Here is an 18,215-nt window from a genome sequence, read left to right as displayed (position 1 = left end):
AGAAGTTAATACCAGGAGTGGGGCATTTCTGTGAAAGACCTGACCATACTTTTGTTTGGAAAAATGTGGATTTGGGGACTTTGGATTTGGAAAGCAGTGGAATGCTTTAAGTGAGGCTTAATGGCTATCCTAGTAGGAATATGGAAAATCTTGTTACTGAGAGTGATTTGAATGGTGAAGACCTGGCCCAAGATATTTCAGAGGTGAAAATTTTCAGTATGTGGCATATAGAATGTTTTTTGTAGTCTTTTGGTGAAGAATGTGGCTGCTTTTTGCCCTCATCTGAAGAGTCTACCTGAGTCTAAGATAAAGATATTTATATTAATTGCATTGACAAAGGAAATCTCAAAAAAGCCCAGCAGAGACATTGTTCTCCGGTGTGTTTTGAACAAGTGTAGCAAGCTTAGATAGGAAAATTATAAACTGTATGGCTCAAGTATTAAAGGGGTATCAGGAAGTGAAATATAGCTGAATTGTGTTCAAGAATATTAACTTGAATTAAGAGAGTGGTGAACTTGGGGCAAGACCCTACCCATTTAAATTTAGGTTCAGGCATGGTGCTACACACCTTTAAAGAGACAAAGCCAAGCAGAGCTCTGAGTTCAAGGTCAATCTACAGAGCAAGTTTCAGGACAGCCAACCTTACGCAGTGAGGGGGAAAGCTGGTAAGATAATCTATGGGGATCATGTTCCAACAACAGAAAGCAGAATAACTCAGCAGGTTTGGCTAGGTGACTCTGGCTTTAGAGTCCAGACTAGAAGGAACTACTGGGACAATTGATGGTGATTAGCTGGAGCTAAGAAATTTTCTGTAATTAAGAAGAGACCAGCATTGCTGAGGTAAAATCTTCTGGAAAGTGCTGAAAGCACAAGAAGTTACATTCCAGAGATAGCCAAGGCTGTATCCCATGCTGCAGCTGTATTGGTAAAGTGTAAGAGTCACCCAGGTGGTATTGGTTTAAAGGCATGAAGGGTTCATGAAGAGCAGCTGAGGCTTGGCACTGTGAGTGGTCTTGCAAGACCATTAGTAAAGGTGCAGCCCTAGATGCAGTTGATGGCCCAGGACTCAAGGAGTCATGCAAAGGAGTTGTGGCTTGACACAATGAATAGAGTCTATAAGAGACTATTGGTGAAGCCTAGTTTCAGTGGAAGACCCCAGCATATTGGAGATGCCAGTACCATGGGATGATCTCCAAAATCAGCAGCGACAGTGGAGTAGATCAACCTAAGCTCAGGGTTCTACAGAAAGCAGAGCTGGAGAAGTGATGTCAGCCCTTTGGAGCCTAGATAATCATGTGTGGTTCCCAGACATTAAAACAAGAAGCTATAACATTGAAATCACCTTGGAGACCCCAAGATTTTTTGAGATGCCAGAGCCATAGGATATCTTCCAAGGAATGTTGCTAACAGGGAGTGGAACCAGCCTGGGAGAATGAAGTTTGTTGCCATCAACAAAGATGATAAAGGAGTTGGAGATCTGAAACTTGCTTTGATATCAGACATGGAGATGCAGAGTTTGAAGTTTCCCCAGCTGGTTTCCTGTCTTGGTTCAGGGATTACAGTTAAGTGATTGGATGAATCTCAGAAGAGACTTTAAACTTTGGACTTTTAACATTGTTGATACTGCTATAGACTATCAGGACTTTAGAAATTGGACTAAATGTACTTTATAAATAATGCTATGGCTAGATATGGCCTCCATAGACTCATGTGTTTGAACAAGTTTCTGGGGGCCAGGGAGTGGAATTTGATGGTTTGTAGATGCTTGGCCCAGGGAGTGGCACTGTTGGGAGGTGTGGACTTGTTGGAGTAGGTGTGACCTAACATGTGTGGATTTAATACCCTTGTCCTAGCTGTCCAGGAGTCAGTCTTCTGCTAGCAGATGAAGATGTAGAACTCTCAGCTCCTCCTGCCTGGATGGTGTCACTTTGGTAATAATGGACTGTACCTCTGAACCTCTATGCTAGCCCCAATTAAGTGTTGTCCTTACAAGAGTTGCCTTGGTTGTGGTGTCTGATCACAGCAATAAAACCCTAACTAAGACCACAAGTTAAGCTCCTGTCTGCATGCACAATATAGCACCAGTAATAGTGTCAGGACTTGACACCCATGTGATGGATCCCAAGTTGGGTAGGTCACTGGAAAGCCTTTCCTTCAGTCTCTGCTCCATTTTTGTTCCTGCAATTTTTTTTAACATGAAAAATTCTGAGTTAAAAATTTTGAGGTGGGTGGTTGACCCCATCCCTTCACTGTGGATCCTGTCTATCTACTGGAGGTGAACTCTTCAGGTTCCATCTCCCCACGGTTGTGAATACTGGCTAATGTCACCCCCATTGATTCCTGGGAAAATCTCACATCTCATGTCTCTGGGACTTTCTAGAGGTTCTTCCCAAACCCCCAACCTTCGCAGCTACATATTTCCATTCATTCTCTTGGCCCTCTGGGCTTCTCTTCTGTCCATCCCTATACCTGATGCTACCTTCATTTTCTCCTCCCCTCCCCTTTCTACCAAGATCCCTCCATTTCTCTGCCTTCTGCCATTATTTTGTTCCCCCTTCTAAGTAGAATTGAAGCATCCCTACTTGGGCCTTCCTTCTTGTAAAACTTCCTGTGGTATCTGGAGGTGTATAATAGATATTCTGTATATTTGCACTTATCTGTGAGTAGATAGCATGCATTATCCTTTTGGATCTAATTTACCTCACTCAATAATGATATTTTCTAGTTCCACTCATTTGCCTGAGAAATTCATGATGGTCTAATTTTTAATGGCTGAATAGTATTCCATTGTGTAAATGAACCACATTTTCTGTACCCATTTTTTGAGAGAATTCTGGGTTGCTTTCAGTTTCTGGCTATTATTAATAAGGCCACTATAAACATAGTGGAGCATGTATCTTTCTGTTATGGTGGAGCATATTTTGGGTATATGCCAAGGAGCAGTGTAGCTGGGACTTCAGGTAGAACTATTTCTAAATTTCTAAGGAATTGCCCATAGATTTACAGAGTGTTTGTATGCGTTTGCAATCCTATCAGCTATGGAGGAGAGTTTGGGTTTTTTTTTTCCACATTCTTGTCAGCATGTGCTGCCACTTGAATGCTTGTTCTTAGCCATTCTGATTGAAGCAGGCCTCCTCAAATGCAGATGGAGCTCTAGGACCTGGATTTGAGCAGGCCTCCCCTTTCTTTGGTTAGAACAGTCCTCCTGGGTGACAGCTAGGGCTGTGGGGTTAGAGAGCAGGCATGCCGTTCTGCCACAGCTACAGGTGGAGGTACAGACCAAAAGAGCAGTGGTGTTCAGGTAGATCCCAAGTCTGCTGGGCCCTATGGGGGTCCCACTTGGCATGAGTATTGAGGCAGGAGTCTTGCCTATGTTTAGAGCAGACCTCCTGGGAAACAGAGAGGCTGCAGGGATTGGGGAAAATGAATGCTGATCTGCCACGGGTTCAGGTGGAGGTCTTTTTAGTTAGTTTTACTGTGTGTATAATATTGAGGAGATAACCTGTTCACATTGTCAGTTTCAGGTCTATCCTGGGGATTGTCGGTTATTTTCTTTATGAGCTTCATGAGCCTACATCTAGTATGGCTTTTTAATTTCAGAATGAATTGTTACACAACAGTCTGCCTTCTTTATGCATGCATGTGTTTGTGATGTTTTAATATCCATTAAGATAATGGCATTTTTGGAAGCTTGTTTTTATTATATGGCCATAACAGTCCATTGTATGATTTACCACATGCTGGTTACCCATTTATCATCTGAAAGAATGAGTGGTTATTTCTGTCATTTACCAGTTGTCCTTAAAAATAATACAAATGGTGCTGACAACAATTCCTTTAACTACATACTGGTGTAATTATCTCAGACAAGATTTTGTGGTACAGTTAAGACTAAGAATGGTAAATATCTTTATTTTTATTCAAAATTTCTGACAATTTTAAGAGTTTCCTTTGATTTTGGACCATTCAAAGTGGAGGAAAAAATCATGACTTTCCTGAACACTTTCTCTCTACTATCCCCATCCTGTTCTAGTAATTTATATTACTGTCCTCGTGTCTTATATATTTATAAAATTGTTTACATGTATGCATTTACTGTATGTGTATATTTATACATGGTCCACTTGTAAAAATCAGAGGACATCTTGTTTTCTCTCTTTATATCATGTGGGGTCTAGTGTTCAAATTAAGTTTTTCATGATGACAGGTAGATATCATTAGCTGTGAGAAATCTTTTTGACTCAAGTAGTTGTGTATCATTTAAACAGTATCTAATCTACCTTTATCTCATTTTGTGTGTATTTCATACCAGACACTGTGATATGCTTCACATCCCTAGAATTTTGATTGTTTTTTCCATCCAGCTTTTGTATCATACAATTCAACCCCTTCTCATGGTCATCACAGTTTCTTCTACCATCTTCATCATCATCTAATAAGTCAGGAAAGTAGCTGGAGACATTTAAGACCACTTGATGCTCCTGCAGAAGACTTGGATATGGTTGCTAGGACTCTCATTGCAGCTCACAGCTGTCTGAAACTCTATTTCAAAAAGATCCAGTAACTTCCTTTTGCATTAGAGACCTCAGATACATACATACGGAGGCATAAATATTGCCCATGTATATAGTAAATACAGGGAAGCCACTCATAAACATAAAATGAAAATTATTCTGTAAAACAAATTAGTCCAATAAATCCTTGTACTCTGAAATGAGTAAATTCAGTTGTCACAGAAGTTTAGTGACTTGAATTTAATGAATGAAATCATAGAAAGTTATTGTTTGTCTTCTTCACATGAACACACAGAGTGATGATAATAATAACAACAAAGATGATATTAAATATTACAGTGATAGCTAAAAAGTATTTTAGATAATTATGGATCAAAAATGAGTACACATTTTAAAACTTAATTTCCTAATATTTATTTCTAGTATCATATTATTTGTGATATGTAAATCTGGTTTACATTTACTGAAAGTGATGAAATCTCATCTTGAGAGGACATTTATTATATCTATGTAGCACTAACAAACAGTGAATATTTTTCTCTGGGGGCTCATTATCATTTTCTCTAAACACAGATACTGCAACAAAGATTTGATAAACATTGTTTTATTTTGGGGTGCTTTTTTTTGCCTTTTATCTAAGACTTATTCAATTAGGAAAAAAATAATATCAAGATGGAAAGAGAGCCAATCAATGGTTATTTTCAAGTGCCCAGCACAAAAGATTGCCTGCAGATTCCACTGAAGACCTCCAGGAGGCAGCACAGAACATTTGTCTTAAAGTTATGTTTAAAGTTCTGGGGAAATGATCTAGGAAACCTTCTGCATTACTGATTTGAGGCATGCGCTGGTAGCATTAACTCCCTGGAATTTTCTGATGTAACTTACTACCCATGTGTAAATTTTAATGATCATATAGTACTCCCTCAAGATATACTGTTTCCAAGCAAAATGTCACAGAATCCTGTTGTGCTACCACACCAACGTCCAGTAAAAGAACAGGTACTGAGACTTGGATGCAGGCACAGCTGATATCTTCCTTTTATCTTTTTATTTTCCCTCCCAGGTGCTGTGCTCCATCATAGCGGGGGTGTTGCACTACCTCTACTTGGCTTCCTTCATGTGGATGTTTCTGGAAGGGCTACATCTTTTTCTCACTGTGAGCAATCTCAAAGTGGCCAACTACAGCAACTCAGGCAGATTCAAGAAGAGGTTCATGTATCCTGTAGGATATGGGCTTCCTGCTTTTATTGTTGCTGTATCTGCAATAGCTGGCCACAAGAATTATGGAACACACAACCAGTAAGAAAAGTGTCTGTGTATGTGTGTGAGAAGAAAATGTATAAATGTAACTTCAGCATCATAATTTTCATTGGAAAACTAAATTTATAAGTTTTGTGTTTGTATGAAAACCAAGAATATTGGTTCTCAGTGTCTTCCTTTGTTGGTGGTGCTTTAGGGGATGTTATTATAGATAAAACATGAAAAGTTATCCATTCATAGATTCCATTTAATATATATATTAAATATATATATAATGGAATATTCAAACATATGTGTGTGTTTGTGAAACAAAAATATTGTTTGAAACAATAGACACAATTTTTAGTTACTGATGCTTTGTTTCTTTGAGACATGGGCTCATGCATCCCAGGATGGAGTGGAACTCACTATGTAGTCCACAGTGTCCTTGAGCTTCCTATCCTCCTGGTTCCACCTCCTGCATGCTTTCAGCTCTACACTGAGTTTGTGCAGTAGTAATGGCAGAACCAAGCCTGTGTGCATCCAAGATGTACTCTCTCACAGCTGGTCCCCATATTTTCTAATTCTTAAAACCATAATCTAACTGAAACTCTTAGTAGCTCTCTCTGGTGTTTTATTGCATTGAGAATTTTGGTAAAATAAGAAGTTCTTTCCCAGACATGTCTACAAATATATATACACTTTGAAAACAACTTCAGGAAAATAAGGAATAGTTAAAGCAATCCCACAGTTCCCCCATTAAAATCAGAAGTGTTGTGTTCTTTAGGAGCCTCAAACAGTAGGTAGAAATTAAGATAATTTCCTTGAATGACAATAACAATGAGGAGAAAAATACCAACTACCAAAGGGTGGTCTGTCGCTCATGTGGCTCTCAACGTGACTCTGTGGAGATGGAAGTTCTTTATTCCATTGATAGACATGTGGGAATAATTGTAATTCACGTATTTTTTGAAAGGTGAGAGCTGAAAGGAAGCCAAGTAAAAGTATTCCAGGTTACATTATGAAGACTAATCAATTTCTGTCCTCTTTTTTAAAAAATGTCCAAATCTCTCCTCTCAGCAGTTACTTGAATTGGTAATGATTTTGATAATGTTGAGTTACAAACTTTGTCATACCTATAATAGAATGCCATCCACATTAACAATCTTGCACTCAGAGATACGCTTAGTGTGCACTTTGAGTCTTACACTCATCCAGTAGGATGGCAGAGCATGAACACTAGACAGAATTGGGAACAAGCAAACTGTTTCAATAAAGGACCAAATATTAATTATCTTAGGTTTTCAGACCAAATAGTCTCTTTATCAATCACTCTAAATCATACTCCAGTGGTTACATCAGTCATTGATAATATGGAAAGTAAGGAGTTGTAAAAGTTAATCTCAAATCAGGGTCTCTACACCAACTTTATTTATTCAGCTCCCAGATAAATGAAACACAAATTTTATATTTAAAATAAGCATTAAATGTACTTGAGCTAGGCAGACATCTACCTTCTAAGCTATTTGAGTCTATTTACCTCTCAATAGCCCTGAGGTGTAAATTTGTATGTTTCATCTGGACTGCTCTTAGCACCGATTACTGTCCTTCATGGCAAAGTTTTCATAACTCACCTACCATATGGTGACTTATCCACTCTCCATCTTCTTTTTTTGTTGTTGTTTGCTATTGTAATAGTTTATTTTTTTAACCATTCTCATATACAGCCCATTCAGAGCTGAAAATGCAATTTTCTGAGGTTTGGGGGATTGTAAATTTAGGGCTTTGTTAAAATATTTTTATTAGGCATTTTCCTCATTTACATTTCCAATGCTATCCCAAAAGTCCCCCATACCCTGCCCCCCACTCCCCTACCCACCCACTCCCACTTTTTGGCCCTGGCGTTCCCCTGTACTGGGGCATATAAAGTTTGCAAGTCCAATGGGCCTCTCTTTCCAGTGATGGCCGACTAGGCCATCTTTTGATACATATGCAGCTATAGTCATGAGCTACGGGGTACTGGTTAGTTCATAATGTTGTTCCACCTATAGGGTTGCAGATCCCTTTAGCTCCTTGGGTACTTTCTCTAGCTCCTCCATTGGGAGCCCTGTGATCCATCCAATAGCTGACTGTGCCACTCTCCATCTTCTATCCCCACTAGTCTTCCTCCTCCAGCACTAAGCCCAAGAATCACAAACTCTGCTTATCATAACTCTGCCCAGTTGTAGGGATCATTATTCACCAATCAGGGATAACTTGAAGAGCGGGGAACAAGGTTGCATAGCATCAGTCGGGTCTACTTGCAGACTTTTTCTTCTCTGGGAGCAACCTGGCCTTGGGGGGACAGTATTTATCCTCACAATACATAGAAAAGACCAAACCTTAACCTGAAAGAGTGTAACTGAGTCCCAGTAAAACTTATATGCAAAATATAAGTACTTGGCAGTTGTCAATCCAAGGAGACAACTTATGAGTGGATTTTTCTTGTGTCCTAAATATTATCTGTTGCACATTATGGTTATCAGATTCATAGTGCTCTGCCCAGACCCAGTTATTGACATTTTCCATGACAATCTTCAAGAAATAGAATAATTTTACATAAAATGTTTAATTTTCGTTATTTGATGTAGCTTGCAGTTAACTATTGATTTGACTGTCTTATGCCTACCCATGTCCTTATAACAGCTACATCTACTTAGCTTGACTTTTGCTCCAAAAATTTACAACCATATCATCTACAGTTTCTAGGTGAGAAAATTCACAAGTGACCAATAGAAGTTTAAAACAAATGGAGAGTGTCAATGTTTACATAGAAACAATCTTCCTAAGATTTACATTTTACAAAAATTTGTTCTAAATTGTTGAAAGATTCAAAACATCACAAAAAGTTTTCTTGTGGAAATTAGGGAAATTACCAACTTTATTTGGAGAAATGGCAGCTACTGAGTTTAAAGTGTCTCATTGCTTCACAAGCTAATTTACCTTTCCCAGTTTTGATCACTTCCTACTTCTTACTTGGGAAAGCTGTTCTGCAATGCATCCAGCGTGTCAGACAAGAAATTCTTCTGAAATTCAGCTTGGAGTTACTGGTTCCACACTGCGTCAGGTCATACTCTAGGGCCTAGTGTACAATTCTTTCTTCAATAGTGACAGATACTGATAAATCCCATCTTCTGAACACAGCTGCTGGCTCAGCCTTCATCGGGGATTCATCTGGAGCTTCTTGGGGCCAGCGGCAGCCATTATCTTGGTAGGTGACTGTTACTTGTATATATGCCTACATTCAGTTGGCATAGAATAGTATGCACGTTCTATCTGTTAAAGTGGAAATGAAATGAAGAAGTGTAGAGAGATCTAAGTCAGAAAGCCTTTTTTCCTGAGTATATCATCATCATACATATGCCCCTCATATGCTTATCTTCCAATTTTTTTGAGATATTTACATATATATATAATGGACTATGGTCCTATTTACTCTTTATTTATTCTCTCCAACTCTCTATGCAATGCTGCATCCTCTTCCTTTTTAAGATTATCAAATGAGTTAAACTAGGATATGCCATATGTGCATCAGTTTGTGTCCAGCAATGCAATCATGGATACCCTATCAGCAGCCATAAGCAAAAAGATAGTGAGTCTTTGTCTTCTACTAACTATTAAAGCCAGTCATTCCTCACTAGAGTTGACACCTCAAGCTTTCCTTCCTCACCCAAGCTGGGATTTTATGTTGTTTAATCTTGAGAGGGTTTTGTGTGGATAATTATAGTGGCTGTGAGATAATGAGCAAAATAAGCTTGCCATACATAGAAGAAGACAAAATTTTCCAGCATCTCTTCTCATCCATCAGCTCCTACATTCATATATATACATATATATATATATATATATACACATATATATGATATATATTTCAGAAAATATTGAATGTGCAACCATCTACTGTACAAGATGTGTTCCTAGATTTTTAAAATTTTAATCAATGGCTTTTGCCTAGGTCAATGTCTTAAGATTTACTGCTATAAAAACCAATATTTGACCAAGGCAAATATTATAATGTCAAACATTTAAATGGAGCTACTGTATATTTTCAAAGATATTGTCCATTATTATCATGGCAGTCTGCAGGGAGACTGGTGCTAGAGAAAACCAGATGTCTACATCTTGATCTGAAGGAAGCCAGGAGGAGACTGTCATTAACAGGCAGCCAGGAGAAAACTATATTTTGAATTGTGTGGAGCCTGCACATAAGAGAATTTAAGTCCCACCTATGCACTGGCACACTACCTTCAACAAGGCCATGACTCCTCCAGTAAGGCCACACTTCCTATGAGTGCCACTCACTACAGCCAAGCATTCAAACACATGAATCTATAGGAGCCAAACCTTTTCAAACCACCACTGTCATGAATGAATAATAGCCTTCTATTTTCAGAATGTTCTATTTGGAATAAAAACTACTGAAAATTATCAAAAATAAGGGCAGCTTTAATTGTATTGTGGGCTGTACACAATACTTCAGGGAGTGTGCATAGAAACTATAGGAAGTCTGAATTTTTGCCAAATTATACTCAGATCCAACACAAGTTTGTAGTGTATGCAAAAAGATCCTGAAGTAATCTCCAATTCGTTTCCTCGTGCCATTTTCACAGATAAACCTGGTGTTCTACTTTCTAATAATATGGATTTTGAGAAGCAAACTTTCTTCTCTCAATAAAGAAGTTTCTACACTTCAAGACACAAAGTAAGAATGTAACGGAATCCACTGTTCTCATTGCAACATTTTCTAGAGGAGAAATACTTACTGGAAAATATGATAATGAGTCTTACTGAAGTTCATAGATAGAGCTCTTGGTTAGCAGGATTGCATCCCTAGCTTCTGTCCAGACCAACAGACAAATACATAATATCATACAAAGGTACAAATCAAAATTCTCCATACTAAACCCCTGGGCATAACCAGGAACATGGAATAGAAGAAGGGAGAAAAGTCCACACTACTGTTAAGCCAATGCAGTCTTTTAAGTATGTTCTATGCATATTTTATTTAATTATTGGTATAATATTGTTTCTGTGAAATATATACCAAGAGCTTTGTCTTAATTTATTTTCCTGTTACTGTGGCAATATACACTGACAAATACATATTAATGAAGAAAGGGTCTTTGTCATCTCCCTGGTCTTGAACTTTGTAAAGAGCAAATTGAGGGAAGGTCAATGCAAGTAGAGATGGAAATACTTTGCTATACAGCATCCACAATTGGAAAGAAGATTCCTTTCAACCTTTTATGTAGTGTAGCATTCCAGCTCTGGGGTATGATATTGTGACACTGGGCAGAACATCCCTCCTCAACTAATATGAGCATAACAGTCCTTCAAAGATATTCGCAGAGGTTAACCTTAATCCCAATATTCCCTCACAGATTTGCTCAGAAGCAGGCCATTTAATTGATTCTGGGTTCTGCCAAGTAGACATCGAATGCATCACTGCTCCATCCTTATTAACTTGATACTCAACCTCTTCACTTTTATGCCATTACATTCTACTCCTGATCCTCACAACCTCAGAGCCATATCATAATGGAGCATCTATGCAGTCCAAATCGAAAGCCTGTAAAGACATTTATAGTTTCAACATAGTAAGACTTCAAGTTTTAGTACATACATACAAAATTTAAGTGTGTACTGTTATAATTTTTCTCTGATTCTTCTTTTATGCATTATATCCTGTCCAAAGTATCCCTTCCCCACACTCCTCTCAGTCCCTACCCACATCTCACTTCGCCCCCAGACCCACTTCTCTGTTTCCTTTAAAAATGAAAATCTCCCAATAATCTTGGCACAAATCCTCATATCAAGGCTGGACACAGAAACCCAGTAGGAGCAAAAGGGTCTTAGGATCAGGAAAAAGAGTCAGATACCTTCCATTTCCATTGTTGGTAGCCCACCAAGTTATATAGCCAAAAACAATATGTGGAGAATCATACAGGGTATTTGTTTATTGTTTCAGTCTCTGTGAGCCCCTCTGAGTTCTGTTACACTGACTCATTTGGCTGTATTTGCATTGTGTCCTCTACCCTTCTTCCTCCAATAGGGCTTCCTCCATATCTTCGGTGAGGCTCCACTGACTCCACCTAGTATTTGGCTGTGAGTCTCTGCATCTCCTTCCTTCAATTTCTAGATTATGCCCAACTGATGCTAATTGGGCTAGATACTGATCTATGACAACAGTAGATAATCATTAGGAAATATTTTATTTACTTTTTTGCCAGTCTTGTTTGGTTCTATCCTGGGTCTCTGAGCTGTCCTACCTATGCTTCTTGGCAAACCAGGAAATATTCATTTTGTGGTGTAGGACTCAGTTGAACCAATCATAAGTTGGCCACATCCACAAGTTCTATACCACAAGTACTTCAGCACATCTTGTATGTAAGACAGGTATATTTTAAAAGTAATAACATAACATATGAAAAACATACAGTTTCCAGCGATCTAAATTAACTTGCAGTGAAAGCCTGACGGACAGTAGTTGACTTTGTTGTCATTGTTTTCTTACAGGGTTATGACATTTAAAGCCATTGTCCAGTTATTTGTGTTGGGATGCTCTTGGGGCATTGGCTTATTTATTTTCATTGAAGTTGGGAAGACAGTGAGACTGATCGTTGCCTATCTGTTCACCATCATCAATGTCTTGCAGGGTGTTTTGATATTTATGGTACATTGTCTGCTTAATCGCCAGGTAAGGCTATGTTGTATCTCACAAACCTAGCTCCAAATGTGTCTAGAACAAGATACCATATTCTTTTTTCATGTTTCAATTTTGAAATTTTCATTTATTTATGATAGTTTTAAGTTTTGCCTAGATAAAGCATACAATGGGTTTCATATCTAGTCAGCATCTAAGCATACATCTTAGAGGCATGTCAAGATGAGGTGGATCATTCTTCATTAACAAAGGATTCTTTATTACCAATTTTTAAATCATGGTGACATAAAAACCTAAGATTTGTTTTTTGTTAATATTATATAATTAACATTTGATTGACTTAATATTTATTAAATGAAAAAGACTTTACTTGACAGTGATTTTGGTTGGCATTTTTATCAAATTTGAGTTCACCATGGAGGGGATGAATAATTTCCTATAGTGATGTATATTTTAAAGAGAGAAAAATGATATTCAGCACAATCTCCCTCACTTTCAAATCTTCCATTTAGTAGTTTGTTTTGTGACTACAAAGATTATGCATATTCTTTCTGAGTCTACTTTATCCTCTGGGAATATTGCAGTATTTTGCAGGGCTTTGAAGGGCTCATAATCTATAACAAAGTACAATGAAAATCAGTAGCACACACATTACTTTTGTTAGTGTTGTTGTAATTATAATTTATTATCTATTTGTAACCTCCTTTAGTGGCTTGTTTGTTTGTTTGTTTGTTTACTATTGACTGTAAAAATAACAACAGCTAAGGTGCTAACACAATGGGGACATTATCATCACAGTTCATTAATTCCAGTTCATTTAATTCTGAGGATATAAGTTTTGTGTGATATTTACATATAAGTGTTCTTCTTTCCCTGCTTGGGAAGAGTGTGTTGGGTAAGCTCCCTCACCCTACAACTAGTATGATATGATTGCAGCCTTTTAACTTTAAAAAAAAAAAAAAAAAAAAAAACTATCCTGTTTTGGTTGGCTTCCAAGAGATTTTCCTCCAAGGGAATACACTGCTCTTGGTAATAAATGACTCACAGTAATCTTAATGGGACTAGTATTCATGGTAATCTTTAATCTTTCTCAAGTAAATTACTTCAACTTAAATTAAATGCAGTATGTGTGATTTTGTTAAATCATGTTGAGGAGTAAAAATGTAAGTTTTACCTTTATTACTCTCATATATTTTATCCCAACAACAGTTTCCCTCCATCCTTTTCTCCAGTCCCTACCCCTACCTCTCCTCCTCTCCATTCTCTCCTCTTCTTTTTTCCTTCAGTAAAAGTCAAGTCTCCCAGGGATATTAATCAAACATGGCATATCACATCACAATAATACTAGGCACATTTCTATATATTAAAACTGTACCAATTAATCCAGTAGGAGGACAAAGGTCCCAAAAGTAGACAAAAAGACCAGAAACAGCCCCTGCTCATCTGTTAGGAGTCCCATAAAAACCACAAGCCAAAGAAATAATAGCAAATACGGAAAGGGTCTAGGCTAGAAAACTGCAGGATCCCTGTTCATCTGTTTGGTCTCATTGAGTCCCTGAGTTCAGGCTTGTTGATTCTTTGGGTTTTCTTGTGGTGTTGTTGACCCTTCTGGTACTGTAGTGGCTATTCCTGATTGTCAACTTGACTATATTTGGAATGAACTACAATCCAGAATTGGAAGGCTCACCAGTGACACTTATCTGGAGGCTGGGAGATAGAAGTTTCTGACCTGGATCTTGGTATGGAGATCTTGAGGCATAGTGGCTATAGATTCCAGAAGATTAAGACAGGGAGATCTCTGAGTTCCAGGTCATCTGGAATTGAAGGTGTGGTGGAACACACCTTTAATCTGGGCTACACCTTCTGCTGGAGACCATATAAGGTCATTGGAAGAAGGGAGTCTCGCTCTTGCTCCTTTGCCTGCTTGCCGTGTGGGACTGAGTAACTGCTAAATCCTTGGACTTCCATTCACAGCTACTACTGAACCATTGTTGGGAATTGGACTGCAGATTGTAAGTCATCAATAAATTCCTTTACTATATAGAGACTATCCATAAGTTCTGTGACTCTAGAGAACCCTGACTAACACAAGTACCTACCATCTTTCTACTCATTCTTCCTCAGGATTCCCAGACACTAGTTGTATATCTTTGTATCTATTTTCATCACTTGCTGGATGTAGACTCTCTGATGGTGATTATGTCAGACTCATATCTACAAGTATAGCAGAATATCATTATAAATTATTTTGTGGACTTTCTATTTTGCCAATCATGTTTGTTTCTGGTCTAAGGTTCTGGGAGGTACTGGCTTTGGATTCTGATACTCCAGGTAGTGTCAAGGATGTCATAGATCTCAATCTGGTCCAGTGATTGGTTAGCCAGCTCCAGAATGGAGTCAGACAAATTGTAGACCAAGATTTGGGGGGAGGCAGAGGGGGTGTCCCAATCCTTTCACTGGAAGTCTTGCATGGTTATAGGCTATGGCTGGTTCAGGATCTGTATCATCTGTAACCAGAAATCTTAGCCACAGTGATTCACAGTGATTCCATTGCCCTAGGTTTTTACACTGCCCCTAAATTACCTATTCCCCTATTATAATTGTCTCTCCCAGCACTCTTACCCTCCATTCTCATCACACATGATCCCTCCTCTTCACATCTCCACCCACCCTGAGTCCACCCACAATATCTGTTGTTTACCATTCCAAGAGAGATTCATACATCCCCCCCTAAACCTTCATTGTTATTTAGCCTTTCTGGTCTGTGGAGTTTACTATATAGTTAATATCCACTTATAAGTGGATGCATACCATGTATATTCTGGGTCCACGTTACTTTACTCAGAATGATTTTTTAATAGTTCTATCCATTTGCTGGGAAATTATATGGTGCCATTGTTATTGTTATCATTATTATTATTATTATTATTTACATTCCAGTCATTGTCACCCTCAGTCCCCCCTCCCAAAGTTCTTATCGCATTCCCCCTCCCTTTTGCCTCTGAGAAGTTACTCCCTGATACGAGGCCTCCCCCTTCCCTAGTGCCCAAAAGCTCTAGAGGATTAAGTGCATCTTCTCCCACTGACGCATGGCCAGGCAGACTTCTGCTATATTTGTGCAAAGGGCCTTAGACCAGACCATGTATGTTCCTGGTTTGTGAGTCAGTATCTGGGAGTTTCCTAGGGTCTGTGTTAGTTGAGACTGCTAGTCTTCCTATAGGGTCTCTCTCCCTTTCAGATTCTTCAATCCTTCCCATAATTCAACCATAGAGGTCCCTTACTTCACTCCAATGGTTGGGTTTAAGTATCTGCTTCTGTCTCAGTCCGCTGCTGGTGGGCCCTCTCAGAGAACAGCCATTACAGGTTCCTATCAGTAATCATATCAGCATAAGTAATAGTGTCAGGCCTTGGTTGCCCTTTCCTCCATGAGATGGATTTCAGGTTGGGGCAGTTACTGGGTAACCTTTCCTCTGTCTCTTCTCCATTTTTGTCCCTGTAGTTCTTTTAGACAGGAGCAATACAGGGTCAGAAAAATTGACTGTGGGTTAGTAATCCTGTCCCTCAGCTTGAGGTCATATCTGTCTACAGGAGGTGGACTCTTCAAGTTCCTTCTCCCCAATATTGGACATAATGGCTAAGGTCACCCCATTGAGTACTCAAAGTCTCTCACCTTCAAGGTCTCTGGTACATTCTAGAAGGTCCCTCCAGCTCCCATGTCCAGAGGCTGCTTATTTTCATTCATTCTATTGGTCCTGTGAACTTCTCTCCTGTCCTCCACCTATATACCTGATCCTGTTTCCATTTTCCCCTCCTTCTCTCTTCTCTTGCCCAGCTCCCTCCACCCCTCTGCCTCCCATGATTATTTTATTTCCCCCTTCTAAGTGGGACTGAATCATGTTCACTTGGGCCCTCTGCTTGTTAAACTTCATATGGTCTTTGGGTTGTATCCTAGGTATTCTGTACATTTTTGCTAACATACACTTATCAGTGAGTACATAGCATGTATATACTTTTGGGTGTGAGTTACCTCACTCAGTATGATAGTTTCTAGTTTCATTCATTTGCCTGAAAAATTCATGATGTCTTTGTTTTTATATAGCTTAATATATTCCATTGTGTAAATGATCCACATATTCTGTATCCATTCTTCAGCTGAGGGACATCTGGTTGTTTCCAGTGTCTGGTTTTTTACAAATAATTCTGCAATGAACATGGTGGAGCACATGTCCTTGTGGTATGATGGGACATCTTTTGGGTATATGCCCAAGAGTGGTATAGTTGGGTAATCAGCATGTGCTGTCTCTTGAGTTTTTTTTTTATTTTTAATATTTCTATTACATATTTTCCTCAATTACATTTCCAATGCTATCCCAAAAGTCCCCCATAGCGCCCCCCACTTCCCTACCCACCCATTCCCATTCTTTTGGCCCTGGCATTCCCCTATATTGGGGCATATAAAGTTTGCAAGTCCAATGGGCCTCTCTTTCCATTGATGGCCGACTAGGCCATCTTTCGATACATATGCAGCTAGAGACAAGAGCTCCGGGGTTCTGGTTAGTACATCATGTTGTTCCAACAATAGGGTTGCAGATCCCTTTAGCTTCTTGGGTACTTTCTCTAGCTTCTCCATTGGGAGCCCTGTGATACATCCAATAGCTGACTGTGAACATCCACTCCTGTGTTTGCTAGGCCCCGGCATCGCCTCACAAGAGACAGCTTGGGTCCTTTCAGCAAAATCTTGCTAGTGTATGCAATGGTGTCAGCGTTTAGAAGCTGCTTATGGGATGGATCCCTGGATACGGCAGTCTCTAAATGGTCCATCCTTTCATCACAGCTACGAACTTTGTCTCTGTAACTCCTTCCCTGGGTGTTTTGTTCCCAATTCTAAGAAGGTGCACAGTGTCCACACTTTGGTCTTCATTCTTCTTGAGTTTCATGCGTTTATCAAATTGTATCTTATATCTTGGGTATCCTAAGTTTTGGGCTAATATCCACTTATCAGTGAATACATATTGTGTGAGTTCTTTTGTGATTGTGTTATTTCACTCAAGATGATGCCCTCCAGGTCCATCCATTTGGCTAGGAATTTCATAAATTCATTCTTTTTAATAGCTGAGTAGTACTCCATTGTGTAAATGTACCATAATTTCTGTATCCATTCCTCTGTTGAGGGACATCTGGGTTCTTTCCAGCTTCTGGCTATTATAAATAGGGCTGCTATGAACATAGTGGAGCATGTGTCCTTTTTACCGGTTGGGACATCTTCTGGATATATGCCCAGGAGAGGTATTGCTGGATCCTCCGGTAGTACTATGTCCAATTTTCTGAGGAACCGCCAGACTGATTTCCAGAGTGGTTGTACAAGCTTGCAATCCCACCAACAATGGAGGAGTGTTCCTCTTTCTCCACATCCTCGCCAGCATCTGCTGTCACCTGAATTTTTGATCTTAGCCATTCTGACTGGTGTGAGGTGGAATCTCAGGGTTGTTTTGATTTGCATTTCCCTGATGATTAAGGATGTTGAACATTTTTTCAGGTGTTTCTCTGCCATTCAGTATTCCTCAGGTGAGAATTCTTTGTTCAGTTCTGAGCCCCATTTTTTAATGGGGTTATTTGACTTTCTGGAGTCCACCTTCTTGAGTTCTTTTTATATATTGGATATTAGTCCCTTATCTGATTTAGGATAGGTGAAGATCCTTTCCCAATCTGTTGGTGTTTTTTTTTTTTTTGTCTTATTGATGGTGTCTTTAGCCTTGCAG

The 18,215-nt window shown here is 39.0% G+C and overlaps 1 protein-coding gene across 1 annotated transcript in view; it reads left to right on the top strand.

Moving 5' to 3' along the window:
• Positions 1–18,215, top strand: part of Adgre3 (adhesion G protein-coupled receptor E3) — a 108,532-nt gene that overhangs the window by 56,770 nt on the left and 33,547 nt on the right. The window contains exons 12-15 of the mRNA XM_021149445.2: positions 5,578–5,813; positions 8,937–9,003; positions 10,403–10,494; positions 12,309–12,489. Coding sequence (XP_021005104.1) covers positions 5,578–5,813; positions 8,937–9,003; positions 10,403–10,494; positions 12,309–12,489 — 576 coding nt within the window. The remainder of the gene's footprint in view (positions 1–5,577; positions 5,814–8,936; positions 9,004–10,402; positions 10,495–12,308; positions 12,490–18,215) is intronic.

Source organism: Mus caroli, unplaced genomic scaffold, assembly GCF_978045245.1.
Source record: "Mus caroli unplaced genomic scaffold, Mus_caroli_1 scaffold_18, whole genome shotgun sequence".
In the NCBI taxonomy this organism is placed as follows: domain Eukaryota; kingdom Metazoa; phylum Chordata; class Mammalia; order Rodentia; family Muridae; genus Mus; species Mus caroli.
The sequence above is the reverse complement of the archived record's forward strand: the minus strand, read 5'-3'. Positions and strand labels throughout refer to the sequence as shown.